The sequence below is a fragment of the Vipera ursinii genome, assembly GCF_947247035.1.
Source record: "Vipera ursinii genome assembly, chromosome: 1".
NCBI classification, from domain to species: Eukaryota; Metazoa; Chordata; class Lepidosauria; order Squamata; family Viperidae; genus Vipera; species Vipera ursinii.
The window spans coordinates 175,185,920-175,211,274 of NC_139512.1; the positions used below are offsets into that span (position 1 = coordinate 175,185,920).

At 40.3% G+C, this 25,355-nt stretch overlaps 2 protein-coding genes across 5 annotated transcripts in view; both read right to left on the reverse strand.

Annotated features, from left to right (window-relative positions):
• Window positions 1-7,741, reverse strand: part of FLACC1 (flagellum associated containing coiled-coil domains 1) — a 39,103-nt gene extending 31,362 nt beyond the window's left edge. The window contains exons 1-2 of the mRNA XM_083353626.1: window positions 7,534-7,741; window positions 5,107-5,175 (exon numbers count right to left, since the gene is read on the reverse strand). Of these exons, the coding sequence (XP_083209752.1) occupies window positions 5,107-5,175; window positions 7,534-7,703 (239 nt within the window). The 5' untranslated portion in view covers window positions 7,704-7,741. The remainder of the gene's footprint in view (window positions 1-5,106; window positions 5,176-7,533) is intronic.
• Window positions 7,742-13,001: 5,260 nt separating this feature from the next.
• TRAK2 (trafficking kinesin protein 2) overlaps window positions 13,002-25,355 on the reverse strand; it is a 38,401-nt gene continuing 26,047 nt past the window's right edge. For 3 of the 4 annotated variants that reach the window (XM_083350095.1, XM_083350096.1, XM_083350097.1), the window contains 7 exons: window positions 23,110-23,247; window positions 21,673-21,749; window positions 20,519-20,722; window positions 19,599-19,897; window positions 18,388-18,663; window positions 16,816-16,915; window positions 13,002-16,522 (listed from right to left, as the gene is read on the reverse strand). In XM_083350095.1, the coding sequence (XP_083206221.1) occupies window positions 15,850-16,522; window positions 16,816-16,915; window positions 18,388-18,663; window positions 19,599-19,897; window positions 20,519-20,722; window positions 21,673-21,749; window positions 23,110-23,247 (1,767 nt within the window). In that variant the 3' untranslated portion in view covers window positions 13,002-15,849. The remainder of the gene's footprint in view (window positions 16,523-16,815; window positions 16,916-18,387; window positions 18,664-19,598; window positions 19,898-20,518; window positions 20,723-21,672; window positions 21,750-23,109; window positions 23,248-25,355) is intronic. The other variant, XM_083350098.1, reaches the window with a different exon arrangement.

A 25,355-nucleotide genomic window follows, 5' to 3' on the forward strand; every position in this document is an offset into this window, starting at 1 on the left:
GTGTTCAGCGAGTCAGAGGCGGACCAATTACCCCCGCACAGGCCCTACGACTGCTCCATTGACCTAGTCCCTGATGCGCCTCTCCCAGTGGGGCGTTTGTACTCCATGTCGGAGCCCGAGTTGGCTGCATTGCGGGACTTCCTGACAAAGAACTTGGCTCGTGGATTCATCCGGCCCTCGTCCTCGCCAGTGTCTGCGCCCGTGCTCTTCATCAAAAAGAAGTCGGGCGAGTTACGGCTTTGCTGTGACTACCGGAAACTCAACGCTATCACGGTGCGTAACCGCTACCCGCTGCCCCTCATCCCCGAGCTCTTGGACCGACTCCGGGAGGCTAAGATCTTCACGAAACTGGACCTGCGTGGAGCTTACAACCTCGTCAGGGTTCGGCCGGGTGATGAGTGGAAGACAGCGTTTGGTACTCGCTATGGACATTTCGAGTACACGGTGATGCCGTTTGGCCTGACCAACGCCCCCGCTGTGTTTCAGCATTTTATGAATGACATCTTTCGGGATCTGTTGGACCAGTTTGTTGTGATTTACCTGGACGACATCCTGATTTACTCCCCGTCGCGTGAAGCGCATCATCAGCATCTCCGTCAGGTCCTGCAGCGCCTCCGGAAACATCGGCTGTTTGCCAAGTTGGAGAAGTGCCAGTTCTACCAGGTGACCATTGATTTCTTGGGTCACCGCATTTCTCCTGAGGGCATCGCCATGGAACCGAGTAAAGTTGAGTCGTTGCAGAGTTGGCAACCCCCGCGTCGCGTGAAGGATGTTCAGCGACTTCTTGGATTTGCCAACTACTATCGGACATTCATCCCTGGCTTTGCTGCCTTGACAGCCCCCCTCACCCGGCTCCTGCAGAAGAAGACTCGGTTCCAGTGGAACGCCCCCGAACAACAGGCGTTCCAAGCTTTGAAGGACGCCTTCATGAAGGAGCCCATCTTGAAGCATCCTGACCCGCAACGGCTGTTTGTCGTGGAGGCGGACGCCTCCGACATTGCCATTGGGGCCGTGTTACTCCAGGCAGCGACGCCCAACGGTACCCTTTTCCCTTGCGCGTATCACTCTCGGAAATTGAATCCCTCGGAGCGCAACTATACCATCTGGGAGAAGGAGCTGCTGGCCATCAAGGCGGCGTTCGAGGCTTGGAGGCATCATCTGGAGGGGGCGCGGCATCAAATCGAGGTCCGGACGGACCACAAGAATCTGGAAAGCCTGCAGACTGCTCGGAATTTGAACCAACGCCAGATCCGGTGGTCCCTCTTCTTTGCGAGGTTTGACTTCCGGGTGCGGTACATACCAAGCGGGCACAACCAGAGAGCGGATGCTCTGTCCAGGAAGCCCGAGTACACCCGAGTGGAAGACAAGCTTCCGCCCAGGACAGTGATCCCCGTCGAGTCTTTTGCTGCGGTGCGGGAGCCGGTGGATATACGGGCTCGGATCCGGGAGGCGCAGCAGCAGGAGGCGTGGGTGGCTCAGCGGAAGGAAGAGGTGGGGCCAGATTCGCCTTGGTCGGTCACGGATGGACTCCTGTATTATCGTGACCGGCTCTATGTTCCAGGAGGGCCACTCAGGGGACTCGTCCTCAGCCAATGTCATGATAACCCGGCTGCGGGGCATTTTGGCCTGTTCAAGACTCTGAACCTGGTCTCCCGTACATTCTGGTGGCCCCGAGTCCGACACGATGTCCAGTCTTATGTCACCTCCTGCGTCCCATGCAGGCAGGCCAAGTCAGCCACAGGGGCCCCGCCTGGTTTACTGCAGCCTTTGCCAACGCCCAAGAGACCCTGGGGGGCTGTGTCCATGGACTTTCTGACGGATCTACCCCCATCCTCCGGCTTCATGACAGTGTTTGTGGTGGTGGACATGTTGACCAAGATGGCGCACTTCATCCCCTGTCGCGGCTTACCGTCAGCTCGCGCCACTAGTCGCATGTTCATCCAACAGGTGTTCCGGCTGCACGGCCTTCCCGATAGAGTCGTCTCCGATAGGGGGGCCCAGTTTACAGCCCGCTTCTGGCAGGAGTTGATGCGGGCGTTGGACATTAAGGTTTGCCTCTCGTCCGCGCATCATCCTCAGACCGACGGGGGTACCGAGAAGGTCGCTTCCAGTACCTGATCGAGTGGAAAGGGTACGGGCCGGAGGACTTCACATGGGAAGACGCGACCGCCGTTCATGCCCCTGCGTTGGTGACTGCTTTTCACGAACAGTTCCCATCCCGACCGCATCCGGATCGGCAGACCCGGGGGAAGGGCCCTGCGGTGCGGGATAGTGTTGTGACTCAGGGCCAGCCTGTGGGTCCGACAGCCGGCTCCGATGTATCGGATGACTCAGATGTGGGGGAGGAGGGAAACGAACCGGCTGATGATGATTTGGAGGCTTTGCAGAGTCCTCAGCCGGGGACCTCTTCTCAGCTGCGTGAGCCCGAGAGTGCGGAGGATGATGACCCACAGCTGGCCCTGTTCAAGGACGCCCGACGCAGGAGGCAGTCGAGCAGGAACAAACAAAGAAAGGCTATGGGACTCCTCGGGAGGAGGCACAGGGAGACCACGCCCTGAGCTCTCTATAAAAGGAGTGTTTGGGGAGGGGCTGGTTGCTGAAAGCAACTTTTCCGCTTGAGAAGACAAGCTCTAGTGTTTTTGTTAACTGCGTAATTAAATCTTGGCAGAAGCCTTTTAGCCTTGGACGCTTTCCAGACTCTTCTTTTTGAATAGGGGTTGCGAGAAGAGGGCTGGTTCAGAACAGGGTGGCTGCCACCGTCCCGCGCTCTCCAACCCATCACTGGCCAGCTATGGCCTCCCTTTGGGCTCCCTTGGCCTCCTATCAGGCTGGGGCTTATCAGACTTCCCCTGTGGGAAGCCCTGTGCCCGTTCCCGGCCAGCCCTCCTCCTCAATCCTCCTTCTCCTTCTGTGGGCGGACTGCAGCTTACTGAGCTGGGCGGCGCTTCTCCCTGCATGTGTCCTCAGGCAGAGGAGCCAGGCAGCCATGGCTCTCACTCTCCTCCGGCCTCCATCTGCTGAGGCCCGAGCTTGGCATGCCCAGCTAGCCAGCAACGGGCTGAAGAGCGTGGGATCGTGGAAGGTGCCCCGGGATGAGCGGTAGGTGGGGATGGTGCTCCCAAAGTCCCCAGGGGAAGAAGTGGCATGGAGGCTCTGTGCACAGTCCACCCCAGCCCCGGTGTTGTGATTCAGGGTCAGCCTGTGGGTTCGGCAGTTGGGTCGGACGATTCAGAGGAGGAGGAGAGGGGTGTTGAAGAGCTTGCTGAGGATAGCCTTGAGGCTCGGCAGAGCCCTCAGCCAGGCCCCTCCCATCTTGTTACGACGCAGACCCAGCTGTGTGAGCCTGACAGCATGGATGAAGATGACCCACAGCTGGCCCTGTTCAAGGACGCCCAACGCAGGAGGCAGTCAATCAGGAGTAAACAGAGGAAGGCAATGGGGCACCTCGGAAGGAGGCAGAGAGAAGCCACGCCCTGAACTGTTTAAAAGGGGAATGTGTGGGAGGGGTGGTTTGCTGAAGGCAACCGTTTGAATAGCTCCTGTTTCATGGTTCGTGTTTGCTCTGTTTGCTCTGTTTTATGTTAATATATTTGGCAGGCTTAGTTCCAGCCTCTTGCCGTTTTGTAAAGGGGTTGTCCCTGCCTTTTCTGCAGGGCCGGTAGTAGGCTGGTACAGAACACCCGGCGTGGTACGGAAAGTGAGGCAGCAGCCCATGCGCGTCCGACCCAACCCTCGCAAAGCGCTGTTCTTCTGCCACCCCGACCCAACCCTCGCAAAGCCCCAACCAGGTTCCTTACTTCCATCTGGCTTGTTCCACAGCCTCTTGGCAGCGGCACTGAGCAAGAGGTGGCAAACAGCCAGTTTTGACGTGATGTAGCCGTTTTCTTTTTCTTTTTTTTCTCTTTTCATTGTTTTATTTATTTCTTAAGAAATGTAAAAGGGTGAGATGGCTTATATGGAAAAAATAGTGTTAAATTTGTAAATGTAAATGTAATTAACTTTTGAGAAAATCTTCACCAGCAAGAATATCTAGAATTTGGTGGGAGAAATAAACTAAAATAAGGATTGTAACAGGATCTATGATGAGGCAATCAGAATGATTGAATAGAAAAGAAATATACTAATATAGGGTGGGATATAAGTCCCATTAATAAATAAATAAATAAATAAATAAATAAATAAATAAATAAATAAATATGATTATTATTTTTAGGAATATTGGGAAAAAATATATATTTAATTGTTATTTATCAAAATAATAAGAATTGTATTAACCCAATGCTTGGAAAAGAGGTTATTTTGGGGAAAGAGGAAATCAACTAAAATTAATATGTGGAATACGGATTATAGAAATTAATTGTTAATAATTCTTTTATAAATGTAACCCAGACAATGCACTGTTCACCAATTACTGAGTGGAAAAATATCAATAAAATATTTTTTTAAAAAAAATGAAGGACACTGTCATTACTTTGTTGCTTTCACTATTACATTTGTTCCTCCAACTGGCTTCCAAAGCAGGACACTACAGACCAGCAAGTTTAAAAATGGATCCTGAATAGGGGCACAAATTGGCCTGGCTTCAATTAATTTAGTATCAGATCTGAGTAAAATGGGGAAAACTCTGATAAAGTATTAAGAATATTTAAGAGGAAATAGTACCCAGAGGGATTTCTCAAAAATGAAAATACTCCACACTATAATTCAGGATATTTGTGTACATATCATTGGGCTGACATAGTAAACACAGTGGAACAAGTTTGCAATAGAGAGAATTTGTCTTGAGTTTCTATACTGGAAATGGTGCTAGGAATAAGCAGCATAGTAGGCAATTTTGTAAACGGTAATATATTTTTCAGCAACTGGTGATCTGCACCCATGTGCATGTATCTTTATATGTAATGGACTTCAGATTGATTGTGGCATCACATCCTTTCTGGACATACAGACTGACACAGATGTGTCAAGAATGGCAAAAAGAATATCTTGTTTGATCACATGCCCTGAAGAATACTGACCGAAAACAATTTAAAATTCCCAGCATACACATAAGGTTTTATATCTTGCACAACCCTTGCTTTTGATCTCCAAGCACAATAAACTTACCTAGAACTATTTGAAGGATTTAACTGGACTTTGGACTGGTCTTTAAGGATCCCTCCCAATGATGGTTTTCTAATGTGGGGGGAAAAACATTGTTTAGAAAGGATTAAAAAATGTCTTCAAATATCAGGCCTAAAATGCAATTAGTCATTAAGTCTCACCAGTATTTCTGAGCCTTCTTGACCTGAATAGAACTGGTGTTTCTCAGCATTAGAATTTAAATGTTGATAAAATCCATTTCTAAATTATACATTTGTCCTCTCTGGCTCACAGCAATGCTACAGTATTCCAAGTGTGGTCTTACCAAGGCTTTATAAAACATTACTAAACTTCACATGAACTTGATTCTATCCCTCTGTTAATGCAATCTAGAATTGCATTGGCTTTTTTGGCTGCTGCCGCACACTGCTGGCCCATATTTAAGTGATTGTCCACTGGGACTGCAAGATCCCTCGCACAGTTACTACTTTTGAGCCAGGTTTCACATAATCTGTACCTGTACATTTGGTTTTTCTTGCCTAAGTCTAAAACCTCACTTTTCTGTACACTGAATTTCATTTTGTTAGATAGGCTCAGTGTTCAAGTCTGCCAAGATCCATCTGGATTTTGAGCCTATCTTCTGGGGTGTTGGATATTCCTGCCCGTTTGGTGTCTGCAAATTTGATGAGTTCCCCTTCTATTCCTCCATCTAAATCATTTATGAAGATGGTGAAGAGCATTGGGCCTAAAATGGAACCTTGGGCATCCTACTGCTTACTTCCCTCCATCTTATGCACAGTAGTTCCATTAAGGACTACTCATTGAATGCAATTTGTCAGCCAGTTGCAAATCCATTTGGTGATGATGCTGTCTATCCTACATTTTTTTTTAGTTTACCAAGAAGTAGGTTGTGGTCTACTTTATCAAATGTCTTACTGAAATCCAAGTATATTATGTCCACTGCATTTTGCTGGTCCACTAATTTAGTCACTTTGTCAAAGAATGAGATAAGATTCGTTTGGCATGATCTGGTTTTGATAAACCCATGTTGAGTTCTGGTTATAACTTTGCTTGCTTCTAGGTATTCACAGATCTGTTGCTTGATTATCTTTTCCAGGATCTTCTGAGGTGTTGATATCTGACCTATTGGTCTGTAGTTTCCTGGATCTGTTTCTCCCCCCCCTTTTTTTTTAAAGATGGGAATCACATCAGCTCTTTTCCAGTCCTCTGGTAATTCTCCGGTAGTTCAGGATCTATGAAAGATATGGTTCAATGGTTCCGAGATCACGTCTGCCAACCAGTCTCAAAAGCTTCAGTCTCAAAACATAAACTGAGGGACATTCCTTTTCATGTTTTTTTTTTTGAAAGTTACATTACATAAAAAAATACATAATTATATGTTTTTTAATATAATTATTTTAGATTTTATATGTAATCACTGTCATTTTCTTGTAATCGAATTTGAATATTGGAATACATTCAGAGTCACTTGGAATCAGGTGGCATATAAATTTAATATATTATGGTTGTTCATACAGACAACTAAATGTTTAGACTGGATTTATTTTTAATCCACTGATCAAGTCTTTCCTAAGGACCTGGGATAGGCAGATGTTGATGTTTGATGGTGTTAAAGCTATTGTCTCAGAAAGCAAAACTGCCAAGTAAAGATATTTTTTGCAATTGTCTGATGGTGATTTTGTCAGTGCTGATGTTTTTTTAAGTAGTATTCCATTTGTTTTGAAATTGTTTTGGAATAATAATATAATATTACTATTATATCTGAATAATATACCTGAATTCCAATATTATACCTGAATGCATATCACAGAAACAATTAATTTGACAGTTACATACATTCTACAAACAGTTTATGTCAGGAATCAATTTTTCCAGGCTCCATATAAATCAAAAGGAACTAAGTGAGGTCCTTGCCATTTACTTGCTTAAAATTTAGCAGGGGAGTGGGTTCCTTGATGCTTCTATAAATCATGAGGACAATTTAGGTTTTTAGTGGTTCTGTTATGTGTGTATTTCTGTCAGGATCATGGGCAACAGTATTGCTCTCAGATTACCTGACAGCAATACTGTTACATAAGATCCAAGTTTTCATGTGCTCTGTGGATGAAGTGCTTTCTCTCTCACACAGACTTTTCTACCAATTGTATCTTATTTCTTCCCCCTCATAATATAGTATTTAGTTACTCCTTAATGAATGATTGGAGAGATGATCTTATGTCACTCTTAAATACATAGTGACTTTTCTGATTTGGAAGTTGAGTTGTTTTGTATTTCCCCAAACTAAAATATGGCATGGAGGCCCCACAACCCTCTCAACCACTAACAAAACACTTATGGAGATTCTGGGGTTGTTCAAATGTTCGTAGTTCAGCAACTGAGAAATTATTGACCTTTACCGGTATACAACTCCATCCCTGTACTTTTACTTACTTGGGCTTCTGATTCAATGAGCCTGCTTTAGTTTTTACAAGTTTTTTAGTCCTTCCTTTCCAAGGATCCCAACAAGGGCAGTATAATAAGGGAGCTTGGGACATAATCTTCTGATTTTGAAAGTTGAATGTCAAGAAACCTGCAAGATGAAAGACAAAATAGATCTTCATAATTTGAAGACTTATCCTACCAAAACGTGCATCTAAGGATGACATGTATTTGTCTGATTTTAGATGGCCGGGGAGGATGAGTTTGGGGGTCTAACTTCAAACATGTTGAAGAAGTATGCTAAAGCACTATAGTATGTGAAAACAACTACCGGTAAATAAAGTTTCTTCTGCCCCACTGAATTTGAAATTTGAACCAAATTCCAACTCATCTTCCTTTAAAGTACAGACTAATCGAACTCTATGGGAAATACATTTGGGAAGTCATCTTGAAAAATTTTTGAGCAGGAATAATTTTTAAATTGCTGAAACCAGAACTTTTTCTTTTGGGACTTATGGGTAGCCAATTAGAAAAAAAAAACATCTGAAAATGTTGGTTTTGCGTATGGTGATTGTAGCAAGGTTATTATATGGACAAAGATAGAAAATACTGAACTATTGTAATGGAGGAATGGACTATGAAGATGATGGAATTTTCAGAAATAGCAAAACGTACCTGTTTGATCAGGACAAGACAAGTACTTTTATTAAAAGACTGGAAACCTTTTGTGGATTTTTACTGAAAATGTAAAAAAGTGATTTACGGCAATTTATGATTTGCTGATTAAAAAGAGTTGAATTTGGAAAAAAGGAAACATGATGTAATTTTAAAGAGGTGTGAGGATCTACTTGCCTGTAACTTCAGTAAAGAAGCTTGGAAGTTGTTTTTAATATATCTTTTTTTCCTCTCATACTTTTTATTGAGTAGTGGGCTTCAGTAGGCAAGGAGCAGACCAGCATAGCTACATTATTTGTTGACTCAAACTATAATGGAGAACTGCAGGCAATTGCCTATAATTTATACTCTGAACCCACAGGGCCTTCACCAATCACAATACTTGAAAAACCCGCCCAAATATGAATGTTCCAAAGTTTCCCTCAAAACAGTTGGATTTAACAGTCAGGGTCATCTAAAGGTTAGTTTCATTTTAGCTTCACAAACAGTTGGAGTTAAGTTAGTTTTATTTTAGCAGGGATTAACACAACTTTATATACATTCAATACATAACACTTTTCTTACTTTCTCACTTCACTTTTTATTTTCTTTAATCTTTATATTATGTTTAGCTTTTATATGTGAGAATTTCTTTTAAAAAACCATCATTTTTAAACAATTTTTTCCACTGAAGTCTTTTTACAAAGTTTTTTATACTGAACCTTTCGAAAAGATTCATCCACTCTTGAGGTGGCTTACAATACTTAATATACACAACAGAGTTCATTAGGTTTAAATAAGAAAACTTCCAAAAATCAATTTTAAAATACTTTAGAAACCCAAGCAAACGTATAAATAGGCAGACAGCCCTTGCCTTTGGAAACAGAAGAGTGGGGCAGAAACCAATTATTTTAATTATAGTTATATAAATCCACACCTGGCTGACATGAATTTGCCATTTCAGAGTGGAAACTGTGGGGCTGTGGGCACAAAAATATTATGTTCAGTTGCCAAAATGACTGCATTCTCATCTCCAGCCTGCCACTTTAAGAACAAATACAAGAATTTTAATATTAAACAGTTTAAAGAACAGAGAAACTGGCAGATCCCAACTGAAAAAAAGGTGTTGGAAACCACTCTGTTACTTTTGTTGCATTATGAAATGATTAAGTAATAGAAACAAGCATCAAAACTACATTTGGTCATACCATAGTAACAGATGGATCTTTGCCTACCACCATTTCTGGTTCAAGAGGGAGGTTTACTTGCACTTAGACTGAAATCATCTGGGATGTCCCCTTTACTGGTTGGTTAATACAGAACATTTAAAACCAGTTGAGAGAAACTTACAAGTGAACAGATTTTACCACGTGGGGATGGCATCCATTAAAGCTTGGAACTTTAGTGGCTCCTCCAGGGATTTTAAGCTTTTTCTCACCATGGAAACAGGTTTACTGTCTGCCACCTTCCATTCTACTTTTAAAGGCACAGTACACATAACAATATAGTCACGCTTGTTCTTAATTTATTCCAAACTAAAGGGGGTGCTCTAATACTGGATTTCCTGAACCATCTCTACAGGTCAATCAGAGTAAGCAATGAATTGAAATAAGGGAGAGCATTCTTAGTAAGTCACAGGTCATTTCTGGCTTTTGAAATTCTGAAAATATACCCTGTCATGTGATCCTGAAAACCTATATGACTTGTTCTGAGTATCATGTCGTGCAGTATTAAATTTACGCTCACAACTTTAGGAGGCAAAATTGCAGTAAGAATGAGGTTAGCACAAAATGGCTGCCTAACCTTTTTTGGCAATACAAATGGTATTGTGTAACATGCATTTGGTCTCTTCCAGGATAGCACTGAAGAGTATAATACACCACAGCTTTTGAACCTTTTCACCTATTTTACCACTTTTAGGATATGGCAATAGTCGAGTACCACCAGTCGCCTAGCAAGGTGTCAAAAACTTAATGACAAAAAAAAGGAAAAAAGTGATAAAATACAGGTAGTCCTTCACTTACAACAGTTTGCCTAGTGACTGTTCGAAATTACAACGGCACTGAAAAAAGTGACTTATGACAATTTTTCACACTTACAATCGTTGCAGCATCCTCAGGTTCATGTGATTTACATTCAGATGCTTGGCAACCGATTCATATTTATAATGGTCACATTGTCCCAGGGTCATGTGATCCCCTTTTGCAACCTTCTGACAAGCAAAGTCAGTGGGGAAACCAGATTCACTTAACAACTGTGTTACTAATTACACAAGTGCAGTGATTAACAAATGTGGGAAGAAAAAGTCATAAAATGGGGCAAAACCCATTTAACAAATTTCTCACCCCTCCTTTTATATCCTCTCTACTCTCCCTCCTTTTTTATATCCTCTCTTCTCTCCCCATTTTTATATCCTCTGTCCCTTTTATATCTTTTCTCCCCCGTTTATATCATCTCTCCCCCCTCCTTTTATATCTTCTTTTCTTCCCTTTTTTATATCCTCTCTTCTCTTCCCTCTTTATATCCTCTTCTTTTGCCCTCTTCTTTTATATCGTCTCCTCTTCCCCCTCTTTTCTCTTTGGTGCACCTCCAGCTGACTGCTCTCCTCAAGGCTGCACTTCTCCGTCTCTTTTGCTGTCCCCTTCTCTTCCCCCCCCCTTGTCTTTTTTAAATCTCCCTCTCCTGCCAAAACCTGCTCCTTTTCTAGCCACTTCTCTCTCTTCCCCCCTCCTCCTTTTCTCTTCTGGGTGAACTGGAAGCGCCAATCAGCTGTAACTGTGCATGCTGATCCTGGGCTCTCAGCAGGACCCAGGCAACACTTGTGCAGCTCCAGCTGAATCTCCACCCGAAGACTGTGTGAGGCTGCCTGCCATCCCCAAGGCCATCGGCAATGAGCTGGAGCTGCACAGGCCAAAACCTGGGCTCTCAGCAGGACCTAGGCATCGCCTCACGCAGCTCCAGCTGAAGCCTGAAGAATACGTGAGGCTGCCTGCCACCCCGAATCAGCTGGAGCTGCGCGTGCTGATCCTAGGCTCTCAGCAGGACCCAGGCAATGCCTTACGCAGTTCCAGCTGACTTTCTTACAAGACTGTGCGGCACTGCCACTGCTTCACCTCATATACTTTTACACTTTTTTTTACAGTGCTTTTCAACCCACTGTATGCATACCAACTGCCAGGTGCCGACGTACCACTTTTCACCACTGGTTGAAAAGCCCAGTAACACACCTCTCAAATCATTTAATTCTTTTCTCCCTTGCCAGTTCCACTTGTCTTCATAAATAAGGTGACCGGTGTTGCTTCTCCCCATTCTTACTGGGCCATTTTGTCATTCCTCAAAGCTTTTCAGTCTATTCCCTGGCACTTCAGTTTTGAGGCACATCAGCAAACAAGCCATCTATAAGCTTTGTACTGCACAGTATAAACTTTGAAAACTCGTCTGAGTATTCAACCTTACAATGAATACTATAACTTTTTTTTTCTTAAGCTTGTTTTGATTTACTTCATAAGATACTGAATGACTTGTATTTGAGCAAAGTATACAATGAATACACACAAACACACTTACTCCTAATACCTTGAGTTTCTACTTTCCATTATACACGGTGATATGGTTGGTGGGAAGGGATTTTCAGCCAGTAGTCCAAAATACATGAAAATTACCAGGTTGCTTACTCAAGGTCTTCCAAATGACTTCTAATTTTTGATAGATGAAGAAAATGGAGCATTGTTGATTCCTCCAGACTTTCTGAGCAGACCTATGCTTGAGGGAATGGAAATCGTTGGTACCAAAGTACGGACAAATGGATTCCATTCACTGCTGGTAGAAAGTGGTGATGCAGAACAACTGCTGGTGGCTAATAGCATTCTATGTGGCGGTCTTGCCCCCCCTCCAATTTAATGTCTGAAAGAAGTCACTAAGTCTGCAAAGGATACTTCCTTCTCTGTGTGATTACATTAGGTTGTATTCCAATAGAAAGACAATTGTGATAGATTAGGTGGAATAAAACATCCTGAATGTTTATCTTCTAAAAAGTTTTTAGAATGCAAATAATTTTATTTAAAATATTTCCTATTAATTTTGCAAGATGAATTGGGTTAAAAGAATGTTTTCAGTTTGGACTGATCGTCCCCCACTACTTTCTGCCAAAAATAGACCTTTCTAAAGTCATTCATGCTCTAATTATCTCCAGATTATAAACTGTACTATGTTCTATACAGGTGTGCCCACCCAAATATCCAAAAATTGCAACTGGAACCAAATGTGGTAACTTTTCATCAGGTTGCACCTATTTTGTTTGAATAATAAATTCAATGATTGCCACTTTATCTCTACCTGAAGCTTATTTTGCATTCCCCAATTCTATGAAGTTTGATGGTCACCCATAAAGTCTAATTCTTCAGTCATTAGGGAATAGTCTACCAACTAAGAATATTGTATTGTATTTAGACAGTATACATAAATCTGTCACTTCAAGAAAGTGCTTGGTTCAAATAGAAGTCTTGCTTTTAATTATTGTTAATCTGTTATGATCAAGATTGTTTGTCTAGAGTAGACTATTAGAGGCTGTCAAATGTTTTTACTTACTGTATTAATTTAAATTTATTTAAATATTGGTAATTCTTTTTTGCCATTAGTTCCCCTCTAGGAACAGAAGCATACATTTTTAAATACATAAAAATTATGTACGCATACAAGAAAACATACCATCAAAATGTGTAAAAAGATCGGTTTTATTATTTTTATTATCAAGCTTCAATTTTATTATAATATGCAAAAACAACCTGTCACTGATTATAACCTTAAGAAATGCACACTCTAAGGTGAAAGCCAAAAAGATATAATATCCTTTATTATATGTTGAATTACAGCTATTTCTTTCTCAAATGAAATGCATTTCAAGTATTGCCTGCAGAAAAAAAATGACATCTATATTTGCATATTAAAATAGATATATTTGTTTTTTTTTGTTTTTTTTAAAAAAAGCATTCTTTTCATTCAAGGAGCAGACTGAAGCATACATATTGTTATGAAACATATAAAGAATTTAGATTATAATGAAATATTTACCAATATTGTTTTAAATGACATGAGCAGCTATTTCTTCATGAAAAATTGGCACTCAAATATGGTATCAAAGTACATATGAAAGTGATCATATTCTTCTAACGATTCTATAGGGTTGTTATTGTTAGCTGTATCAATCTTGCAAGATAGGTCATTCATTATAACAGCAGCTATCTGGGATATAATGCATTTTTTGTAACTATACTGATTGTTATTTCTTTATCTGTTTTCTATTTCCAAGGCTCATTTTTTAAAAGAGCTTTGGCACAAAAGTACTGCTCCTCTAGCTCCCAGTTAATTTTTTTTGAAAGGAGAGTCCTTAGGCATGCTATAAAACTACCAGTAGCTTTTTTACTTTAGAGGTAAGTAGATTTAGATTTTTCTGCTACTGGTTGCACACTCATTACTAATACAGAAGGTAAAAAAATGTAAGCCAACCCCAAGTAAAAAAAATAAATCAGAATATGACATCTTAGGTAATCCATACTTGGAAAAAATGGGAAAAAAACCCTTTTCAAATAAACATGTATTTACTGAATAATTTTACAAAATTTTATAGGATATGGTTCAACAGAAATAAGTCTGATTTACAAGGTCTTGTTATCAGTGGCAGAAAAAAACCTCATTAAGTCAGACTTTCTTTTGAGCCATTCCAATACAAATAATTTAAAAAGACAAAGAATCTCATTAGGAATGCTCATTCAAAATTACTACGATTTAAGACAAATTTACATAATATATAAAACTGACATGCATCAAATCCACAGTAGTTGAAATATTGTGCTTGATTCCCTATAGTTACTACGGATTATCTTGAAGAATGCTTCTGTTTCATTACCCAGGTTTTTCTGTCTATATAAAAATGTGGCAGGCTGCTTTGGAACCCAACTTAAATATTCCCCATTATTTATCTTGCCAAGGAAAGCAAGTTTTTAAACATCACAAAGGATATGCATTTTACAAGCTTTACACACTTAAAAAATTAAAATAGAATTTAAATAGAATTAACCCGTATATAGAAGCTTAAAATAATACATTTTTACTATTTACAAGCACCATTTACAATTTAGTAGCTGCAACCAATGATGCCAAGCTCATTGATTGATACCAAGACTGAATTGATAAGCTACTTGCATGGCTGTTTGTAACCTTGAAAACATTTGTTTAAAGGAATCCTTCTGAACCGGTCACCTAGAATGCCTATTCAAGGGGGGGGGAAACGCTTACATTTGATTCATTGATATATAAAGCTACCCGGATCGTTTAAATCCAGTCTGTTTAGTATTTCTGAATCTCTTTAACTAATATAGAGAATAGCCTTATAAAACCCACAGATAAATGATATAGTTACTTTCTGTGCTTAATTTTCAAACCATTCAGCTTTTATCTTCATCATCTCCTGTTTCATCTATGGCAAGAAGGCTATATTTGCTCATCATAATCATAAATCAAGCAGCTTAGTGCAGTCATGACACTCTTTGCAACTATTTTTGATTAGCAATTAATTGAGCAAGTGAGATGTGCGTATTTTAAGAATCTCTTCCTTCGGTTATCCAAATATAAAAGAAAAATCTGAGTCACTTGTGCCTTTTCTCTTTCCTATTTCTGCTTCACATTCAAAGCCGTCCCACTGTGCTCATTTTGCGAAACACAAAATCCTGCTTCAGAAACATCAAGCTTGGAATTTATCTTAGACTTAATTATGAATGGCAATTCTTTGTCTACTGCAGCTTGAATAGCTGTCATTCTGTTTCACATTAATACAATAAGTTGTGCCTATTATTTTGTAAATCTCGAGGTTTCTCCCTGAAAACTGCACCTTAGCTTCCCAAGAATCCGAAAATTGTTATTATAACATTTTAAAGATAATTTTTATTAACTACTGATTGTTCCAAAGGTATGGAATTTTCTCCCAAGATTATTCCAACATCAATATGGTAAACATTTTCCAAATACAGCTATGTACAGAGTAACAAATACTTTCTTGCTTGCCAAATATATCCCCCCATATATACAACCTCCACAAAGCACATAAATTTGACTGCTTTTTTAAACATTTTTTTGTTTGTTCAACATAGTATATAGTTATTTTGCACTCCTATATTTCTCCTAACGTGTGAGATTGCTTAATAAAAGAATATTGCACCTGATCTTTCTACATTAGAATAAATATGTTTTCTTCCCTACAAACAGATTGCACCTGTTATTTGAAGAATGTACTTCCTTACAATCATCTATAACTTTAGATGGTCTATTTATGTACATGGATCTCTTGGATGACATCCAATAAAACAGATTCTAAAATAAAGTTGCATAGACATTGGCTTGTTCTTTTAATATCAATGGTAGAAAATATATTTTGTTTGCCTTATTTCCTTTTGATCATGACCACGTTTTTTCAATCATTTCAAGACTAAATTTTGTTTTTCTCTATATTTTCTTCCTTTCTTAATTTTTACAATTTTTTATGCTGAGCCTCCCATATCCCATTTAGCCACTTACCTTTATCATTCAACCATCTTATGTTTAATGTATCCATTTTTACTAACCTATCTTTCCCTTTCAAAATATTTGTTTCCCAACTAAAAGTGTCTGATGCTAAAAGTGTCAGTCCTCTTTCAAGACTCCCATTGTTGTGGAGGATGTGCTTACTGGGCCTGCAAGCGCTCCAATCAAGACGGGAAGACTGTGGTTCCTTCTCAAGCCCCCCATCAAATTGCTGCCTGGACTAACATACACTCCTGAGCCTTGTCTTCGGAGACAGCTACTTTCCCTCTGACTCTTTCTATAACCCCCTGCCTCAGGCTGTTTGACAGCCCTAGCAATCCCCAGTTTCTTTAGCCTCTCTACCAGATTGATCTTCAGCTGTCTTGCATCAGAAGGATTCAAGGGCTTTTGTCCATACAGCTCATGTAGTAATGTTTCAGCTGGTCGAGAGGCCAAAAAGTTTTCAGACACAGACGCTCGAGACTCAAAAGAGGGAGGAGAGGAACAAGGGGAATGCAAAGGAGAATTTGGAGGTGTCGAGGGCACAGCAGGTATCTTGGAATGATGAAGCAGTGGTGCTTCAAGTTGGACTGGACTGTTATAAACTGTGGCTGAGATGCCTCGTTCTTGCAAAAGCTTTGCTAAACTTCTAGTACTACTGAAGGTGGAAGTTGAATCTCTTCTGTTAGTAAGGAATTCTCCGGTACTAAGCTTATACAACATGGGTGGAGCGCTTGTAATTACACTGCTTGTACTGCTACAACTTCCAGAGCACAAAGGAGAATACAAAGTACTGAAAAATAAAACAAGAAGATAAAGCACATTAAATATAGTTATTAATAACTTCTGTAGAAAGTGCAAAGCGAGGAGGGAAGGAGATATTCAGTATTCAAGGTCAGAACCTCTGTACCCTGCCAATTTTAGTTCTGCACTACATTGTACATAACCTTTATTTTCACTGCTTTCCAAAAAATTGAAATGTGAATACTGCTAATTTAATTAATATATAAAGTGTATCAACTAGATGATCAATTCCAGATTGCCTGAATATGACCAACTTTTAAGAGTAATAGAAAACCTCCTTACCTGGGTGTAACCTGTGTGATATCAGATGGATGAAGTATTCTACAAGTCGTAAAAGTAAATGTAGAGTTTGTAGATGAAAGACATTTTCCTGGATTGGAAGCTACAATGCAAATTATAACATATATGCTGAAAAGAAGATGAGAAGCATACTAGCAGGCTAATGAAAATCTGAATTAATGCATAATTAATTTAGTAATTCAATGCAAATATATGAAAGAAAACATGATCTTCTACATTACTTTGTCATCTTTTTAACATGATGCCTAAGGCAGATAAATTAAGACTCTTAAAACTCAAAATTTTGCTATTTTAGAATGGGCTACTGTGAATATGGCAATTAGGAAACAGTTGAAATATTCTTCCCCATTTCTTAATCATAGTTTAAAATGTGGACATGTTTAAGCATTCTACAGCTCTTTTTTGGTCCAAATCCCACTTTTGCAATTAGTAGTGTTTAAGGATTTGTTCTGATTAATTTCAAAAGCTGGATTAATTCTATTTGTTAATGATAGATAAGTATCATGCCAAGATCAGCTTTACCTATAATTAAATCAAGTACAGATAGTCCTTGGCTTATGATCACAATAGAGCCCAAAAATTTCTGTTTCCAAACAAGACAGTTGTTGAGTACATTTTGCCCCATTTTATGACCTTTGCCACAGTTAAGTGAATCACCGCAGTAACATGGTGGTTAAGTGAATATGGCTTCCCCATTGACTTTGCTTGTCAGGTCACAAAAGGAGATCACATGATCCTGGGATACTGCAACGTTATAAATATGAGACAATTGTCAAGTGTCTGAATTTTGATCTCATGACCACAGGGATACTGTAACAGTTGCAAGTGTGAAAAATGATTAAGTCACCTACACAAATATTTATAAGTCAAGAACTACCTGTAGAGAGAAATTCAGGAAGAAGCCAATCTCATGGTCACACTGTAAAATGACTATTAGTTGAGCACTAGCTCAACATTGTCTTTCTCAACATCTACTTTACTGTACTAGTCATTATTCTTGACTGAATATAAGGCTAGTGTTTCTTTCTACAAAAGTACACATAAAATCACTTTCCTCAATAAAATAGTGACTAAAACATGATTCAGACTTTAAAGTTTTCAAGTTTAATTATACATAAGCCTCGGTTTATATTAATGGAAGAAAGTTACTGCAAGTAAGCTTGATCATTGAAAGTGTCTGCCTAATTTGGCAGGAATCTTTCCAGCTCGTCCTCACATAACAGTGTAGCCCATTCAAGAGGTTTCTGAATTCTCTCTCTCTCTCTCTCTCTCTCTCTCTCTCTCTCTCTCTCTCTCTCTCTCTCTCTGTGTGTGTGTGTGTGTGTGTGTATCTTAAGAGTGGAAAGTATGTTTCTACAGCCTCCCTTTTGCAAGTGGGACAGAATTCCACACATTTCTCAAAAATATATGGCTTCCTGTGAGAACTGAACTGCTTTAACAGGACTGATCACACACCATAAAAGAATAAGTAAAAATTGATCTTCAGCAGATCTACAACAGTTGGTGATTAGAAAATTCAACAAAAATTGTAATGGTCATGCCACAAATCCTTACCTGCGTGAGGAACTGTTGCTAATTTAACAGGTGGGAGGAAAATTCCTGGCACTGACTTTGGCACTGTCTGTTTACTTTCCTCCTGTAAAGAGGGCTGCACTTGGAAGGTTATACCTTCATCCCTTTCTTCTTCGTCTTCTTCCAAATCAGAAAGGTAATAAACATCCTCCTGAGACAGTGGTGCAAAATCTTTTGTGACAACGCCAGGGCGAGGGTCAAGAATTGTACCTAGGTTGGGCTGAGCCAGCTGTTGCCAATGAAATAGGGTCTGAGAGCCTGGAGAAGTACAAATCACATATGTCTTAATACTTAATACTCCATATGTCTTAATACTTGGCAGCCAACTAAAGAAGTATTAATTGGGAGCTTGAGACTGCCGCATATAATGCAAATTGGTAGGATTTTGTAAAACAGTAGCAAATCTAGAAAGGACCTTTTCCACTTGTGGATCCTTCAGATTTTAAATCAAAGAGGTTTTACTTTGAAACAGAAAATTATGATTTGGGTTAAACCTTCACTCATTTATTTTCCTTCAGTGAATATTTAGATAGCATTTTTAATGGACTAAACAAGAAGCCAAGTGGTAAAGATGCTTGCCTCCCACTCAGAAGGTTGAAAGTTTAATACTAAGTAGCAGCAGATGTTTCTCTCTCAAGACATAAACAAAAAAATATCTACGGCAAACCCCATGTTAGGCATCAGGAAGGGCATTGAGCCAGGAAATGCTCAGTTCCGTTCAGTCACCCTGATTCTACCCCGAATTAAGGGATTAGAGTCATAAAAAGAAAAAAATGGACTAAACAGCAGCAATTTATTTGCTTGTTAACAGTTTATTGTTTCTGTTCTATTGTAAAAATGTGCTTGGATGTGGATTATTTTCAGTAACTTAAGTTGAGGTGTGAGACACAGAGCTCTATAATAAGGATTAAAAGCTGAGGTACATCAGGCAGAAAAACCAAAAGGTGTAAAATTGCATTCAATGGTTTCCCTTTAATACATATAATTTGGATGCAAAATAAACAGAAACAGAGCCAACACCCATTTGTGGCACAGCACAAACTTATATCTGGAAGTAATCTGAGAGATAATGAATGATCAAGAACTGATCCTAAGGCCAGGATACAAAGTAGCCAATGGAAGACACCCGTAATAGGCTCACAGTGAACTGTGATTGAAAACAGTTTTGTGTTTTGTGATTGTGATTACCTTACCTTCAAGGGGTTTGACGATTTGCAATTTCTCTGGGAGAAGGGACCGCATGCTGGTAGAAGATCCAGAGAAATCAGCACGTTCTGAACTGCTATTCACTGAAAAACAGTTCTCTACTGGTGTGCTAGATCCAGTGAGTTCTTCCTTTTGGTCATCCAGCAAAAGTATCTTACGCTTCCATTCTTCTTCAAAAAACCATTTTTCACTTAGGTAGTTCTGACAACGGAGATTAAGTTTATGTAAAGCAGTGGCTACATCATCTTCTGAAGGGATACCTGCGTGGCTTAGCTTCTGAGTTTCCCTATCAAAATACAGAATTAAATATTGCATTAATAGGACATAAACTGGTATTGTCTAATTTTAGCACAATTTTTGCTTTTGTAGATGATATAGAAGCATTTATAATGTTACATGTTGCTGGAGGTACTACTACTACTACTACTACTAATAATAATAATAATAATAATAACAATAATAATAATAATAATAATCTGCTCCTTTGGTAGCTACTGTAAAGTGATTTGTGCTAAGCTCCATCCTGTCCCTGTTGTCTCCTAACTGTGTTGTCTCCACCCACAGTGAAGAGAGTTGGGTGAAAACTCCATGAAGGAAATCTGGGTAACAGAAGTAAAGCTACCTTTTCTTTGTTGCTTGTTCATGTTCTAAACTGATGTTATTATACTACTTGACTGATGCCAAAATGCTGTCCGTGGCAGGCACAACATTAAATTACTGATAGGAAAAATGGTTATATGCAGCCTTCTACTCGATAGTCCTCAACATATATGTTGAATAAAGCATAAGAAAAAAAAGCAGAATTTGGCTTAAAAACTGCTGTCAATTCCCCCCTCCCTCCCCCAAAAAGGCAGTTGTGCAGAATATAACATAGCCAATTAAAGCTCAAATACTGCTGTTTCGTTACTTGGAAACATCCTCTGGGCTGGCCTTTAGAGTTTGAGGTCCTTTTCCTTCCACATATTGCAAGCCAGAATGAAAAGGCTTTGCTGTCATGACAACACTTGAACGATTAGATCCTGGAATGGACAGTGAAACAGGACACGAAGCAGAACGGCCACGCATATCATTAGCAAGTTTAACAGTATCAAATATACGTTTCTGTTGAATCCTAGGGAAAAAGGGAAAGTGACCATGAATACAAAAACCTTGTCTGGATAATAAAAACATCTCCCCAGTTGCTGAAACAACACTCATATGAGAAGAGATGGGCCAGTAATTGGCTGGGTGGTACCAAAGATCCTGCGTGCTTTTGAAAGCAGAACAGGAGCAATGCATACAAAGTGATGCACGTATTTCTCCTTTCACCATCTCATTTTGATAGGCGGGCTTTATCTCACCCATTTATTTACACTATGGGAGTTACAGAAACAAATGCACTTTGTGCACTGAGAGATAATGGGTCCTATGTGTGATTTATGCTGCAGCTCCTTCCACTTTTAACTTTTTTAAGTTACCCTATGGACTGAGAAGTAGCGGTGTAATATATCCATGTGCCAAGAAACCTTAAGGAAATTATTGCAAATGTTCTCCTAATATGCAGTAAAAGATACAAAAAATGACTACACAATTTCCTAATGGAAATCACATAGAGGGCAATTAGCTTATATGCCTGAAAAAAAGTTGTGAAAATAAAAATGTAGCTGGTAGTTTTTCTAATGAAAGAAATTACTTGTAATTACTGGAACTGCGTATGTTCTTATCTTAAAATATTATGGAATAATCTTTCAGGGTTTAGCATGAATTAAACATAAAGGATTTGATTTTAGCTTGCATTCATTAAGAGTGTAATTAACACATTGCATAATAGCTTTATATATATATATATATATATATATATATATATATATATATATATAGAGAGAGAGAGAGAGAGAGAGAGAGAGAGAGAGAGAGGGGGGGGGGAGGGAGAGAGTATATTACTATAAAATAATAAAGGTTATCTATGTGGAACTATATCAACTTCTCTTAATATTATACTATAATATTATAGGGAAGAAGCTCTACAGGAGAACCCGCAAAACAGGTTAAGGAAAAAAACAACACGAGAACTGCACCTACTTTTGTTTAGACAGCGATTCCTCATCCAAACTTAGCACTTTCCGCATTGTTCCCTCGATTTCTGCTGCCAGAGATTCCTTCAAATTTAAGACAGTGGGAATTAACAAGTTTCTTAAGCTCAGTTTACAAAATAATTAAGAGCTACAACAATTATTACTTCTTTTGAGGAATCTCCAATTAGGACAAAATAAGTACCTAATTTGGAATAATTAGGAAATCAGTACATTCATATCCAAAAGTTTCCTCATCCTCTTGCTAAATATGTTAACAAAATGTAAAGGGTGCCAAAGTAATTGACAACTATAATTCAGAACAAAGACATTTTTCTAAAGAGATATTTATTGTATTTTCATTAAAAAATGAAGTACAATAGGAACCAGTAGCTTTATTAAAAACCATTCAGAAGTGATTTTGACAGCCTGTCCGCAGCACTACTTTGGCAATTCATTGCTTAGTTTTATAGTACAGTCATATTGAGTTTTTTTCTACAACAATGAAAGAATGAGGTAATTCCTAGTATCCACAAGAATTGACTGTTCATTAGGATGGCATTCTTGATATAAGCCTATCCCTGCCAGGAAGGTGTGGAATGTCATGACACACTGAGAAAAGGAACAGGGCTTCTGCCACTGTAACGCTACTGGCGTTATTCTGACTGTCCTGCTTAAGAGTAAATTTGCTGTTTAATCTATTTATGTAGCAATAAAATATTTCATACAATATTTCTTTACAATAAACGCCAAAAGAAATTAGCAGGTATTACAAGTGGACAACTACATAGAAAAATTGCAACTGATGTTAATATAGATGAGGAAATGTAATTTTTCTAGTTTTTTATGAGTTGTATCAAAATGTACATGTTCTAATCTCATGGCAAACCACATGTTCAAATAAAACATAGCTTCCAAAGACGTATGTTCCCAACATTCTTTTTTTCTTAAAAGGGGAAAAGTCAGCAAATATAATAGACATCTTTAACAAGCAGATAATCAAAGGTCTCTCCAAGGAATCTGTTCCTTCCATTTCCCTCAGAATTCAGAAACTGACACACAACAGAAAAAAAAACTGCTTGAGAAGTTTATAGGAGACTCTTTTATAATGAGAGTAAAGTCAGAAGGAGGTGGTGGACACAAATCTTAGTTTCAACTCTAGCTCAAGCAGCGTAGTGTTTCTTCCAGCTCACAACAATAAAATTAAGAAAGTCGCATTAAACAAGAAGTGTCAGGCCTCATACAGCATTGCCTTCTTTGTTCTCCAAATGAAAGAAATTACTCAGCCATTATGGAATAAAGTGGGATGTAGATAAAGAAGCTAAATTTAGAAAGGATCACCGGTGTCAACTTCCGCAGAACAGTTTGAGTTTCCCCTTGAAATTTTATTGGCAGGATGAAAGAGCTTAACTAATGAAATCTGCTATAGTCAGAAAGCTTGAATTACCACAGGAAATGCTCCACACAACTGGGATCGACAGTGAAGGGCAGCTTGGCTTGTTTTACTGCGCAATCCTTTCACTTCTTCTTGGGACTCATGCAGCATCCCCAGACATTCCACGTTCCGCTCTTGCACTTCATGTAACTTACAAGAATAGAAAAGGTCAATCATTCGCTCAGCCGTGAGAACGGTAACTTAACAAACGTCTCACTTAACCAACAGAAATTTTGGGGACAATTGCGTATAATAAATAGAAGATAACCAATTACCATTAGAAAATGACAACTGTACTAATGAAACACTTAGTGTGGCCGAAATACGTTAACAGCTGCTAAAAACTTAAGATACAATAAATGCTATATAAATTATTACAGTATCCTCCTCCCCCCCACCTCCAAAAAAAGCCAACAGCCAGCATGGCACGGGGGCTTTCTCTTTTCTCCAGAGCGTTTCTTTTCTGCTAGGATAGAATTGAGGGAAGCACAAGGAGCTGCCAGAAAGAAGAGGAATCTATTCTGGTAAAACTAGGAATGATAACATTGGATGCAATCTTAATTTTTAAGTAGTGCTCTAAATTTATTTATTTATTTATTTATTTATTTGTTTGTTTGTTTGTTTTATATACCGCCCTTCTCCCGGAGGACTCAGGGCGGTGTACAGAGCAAAGTAAGTATACAATAAACCAACAATAAAACAAATAAAACCCCAGATCTACAAATAAAACCCCAAATCTATCAGGCCAGGCCAGCTTGCTGGAATAGATAGGTTTTTAAATCTCGCCGAAAGGTGCGAAGGTCGGGGGCCATCCGGATTTCGGCTGGTAAGCGGTTCCAGAGGATTGGCGCACCCCACCGAGAATGCTCTCCCCCTGGGGGTCACCAGCCGGCATTCTCTGACCGGTGGCACCCTGAGGAGGCCCTCTCTGTGGAAGCGCACAGGACGGAGGGGTGTTGACGCTGGCAGTAGGTGCTCCTGTAGGTAATCCGGACCCATGCCATGTAGGGCTTTGTATGTCATCACTAGCACCTTGAATTTCACCCGGAAGGCAACTGGAAGCCAGTGCAGCTCACGAAGCAGAGGTGTAATATGGGAGTATCGGGGAGCCCCCAAAAGCGTCCGTGCAGCTGCACTCTGTACCAGCTGAAGCTTCCGAGTGATTCTCAAGGGCAGCCCCATGTAAAGAGTGTTGCAGTAGTCAAGACGAGAGGTCACAAGTGCATGGGTGACTGTACGTAAGGCATCTAGGTCCAGATAGGGTCGTAGCTGGCGCACCAGACGAACCTGAGTGAAAGCCCCCCCTAGTCACAGCTCCTATGTGATCTTCTAAGGAGAGCTGTGAATCTAGGACACCCAGGTTGCGAGCCCTATCTACGGGGGGCAGTAACTCGCCCCCAATATTAAGGGATGGAATACTCTGAATATCCTGACATGCCGGTATGTACAGCCATTCAGTCTTGTCCGGGTTGAGTTGAAGCCTGTTCCTCCCCATCCATTCCCGGACCGCTTCCAGGCAACGGGACATCACGCCAAGGGCATCACTGATGTGGTTTGGGGTCGAGATGAAAAGCTGGGTGTCATCAGCATACTGATGATAACCCACTCCAAAACCACGGATGATCTCACCTAGCGGCTTCATATAGATGTTAAACAGGAGAGGTGAGAGGACCGACCCCTGAGGAACTCCATAAATGAGAGGCCTCGGGGTCGATCTCTGGTCACCCAACACCCACTGTGAACGTTCCAGAAGGTAGGAGGAGAACCACTGAAGAACAGTGCCTCCCACTCCCAATCTCCTGAGACGCCGAAGTAAGATACCATGGTCGATGGTATCAAAAGCCGCAGAGAGGTCTAATAGGACCAGGACAGAGGAATGACCCCTGTCCCGAGCCCGCCAGAGATCATTCATCAGAGCGACCAATGCCGTCTCCGTGCTGTGTCCAGGCCTGAAACCCGATTGGTACGGGTCTAGATAATCAGTATCTTCTAGGAACAGAGGAAGCTGATGCGCCACTACGCTCTCAACAACCTTCGCAAGAAAGCGAAGGTTGGAGACCGGGCGAAAGTTGTTTAAAACAGCTGGGTCCAGGGAAGGCTTTTTGAGGAGGGGTCTCACCACCGCTTCTTTCAAGGCTGCGGGGAAACTGCCCTCTTTCAATGAAGCAGTTACCACTGCATGGATCCAGGCTCGTGTCCCATCCCGAGCCGAATAAACCAGCCAGGAGGGGCACGGGTCCAATAAGGATGTAGTGGAG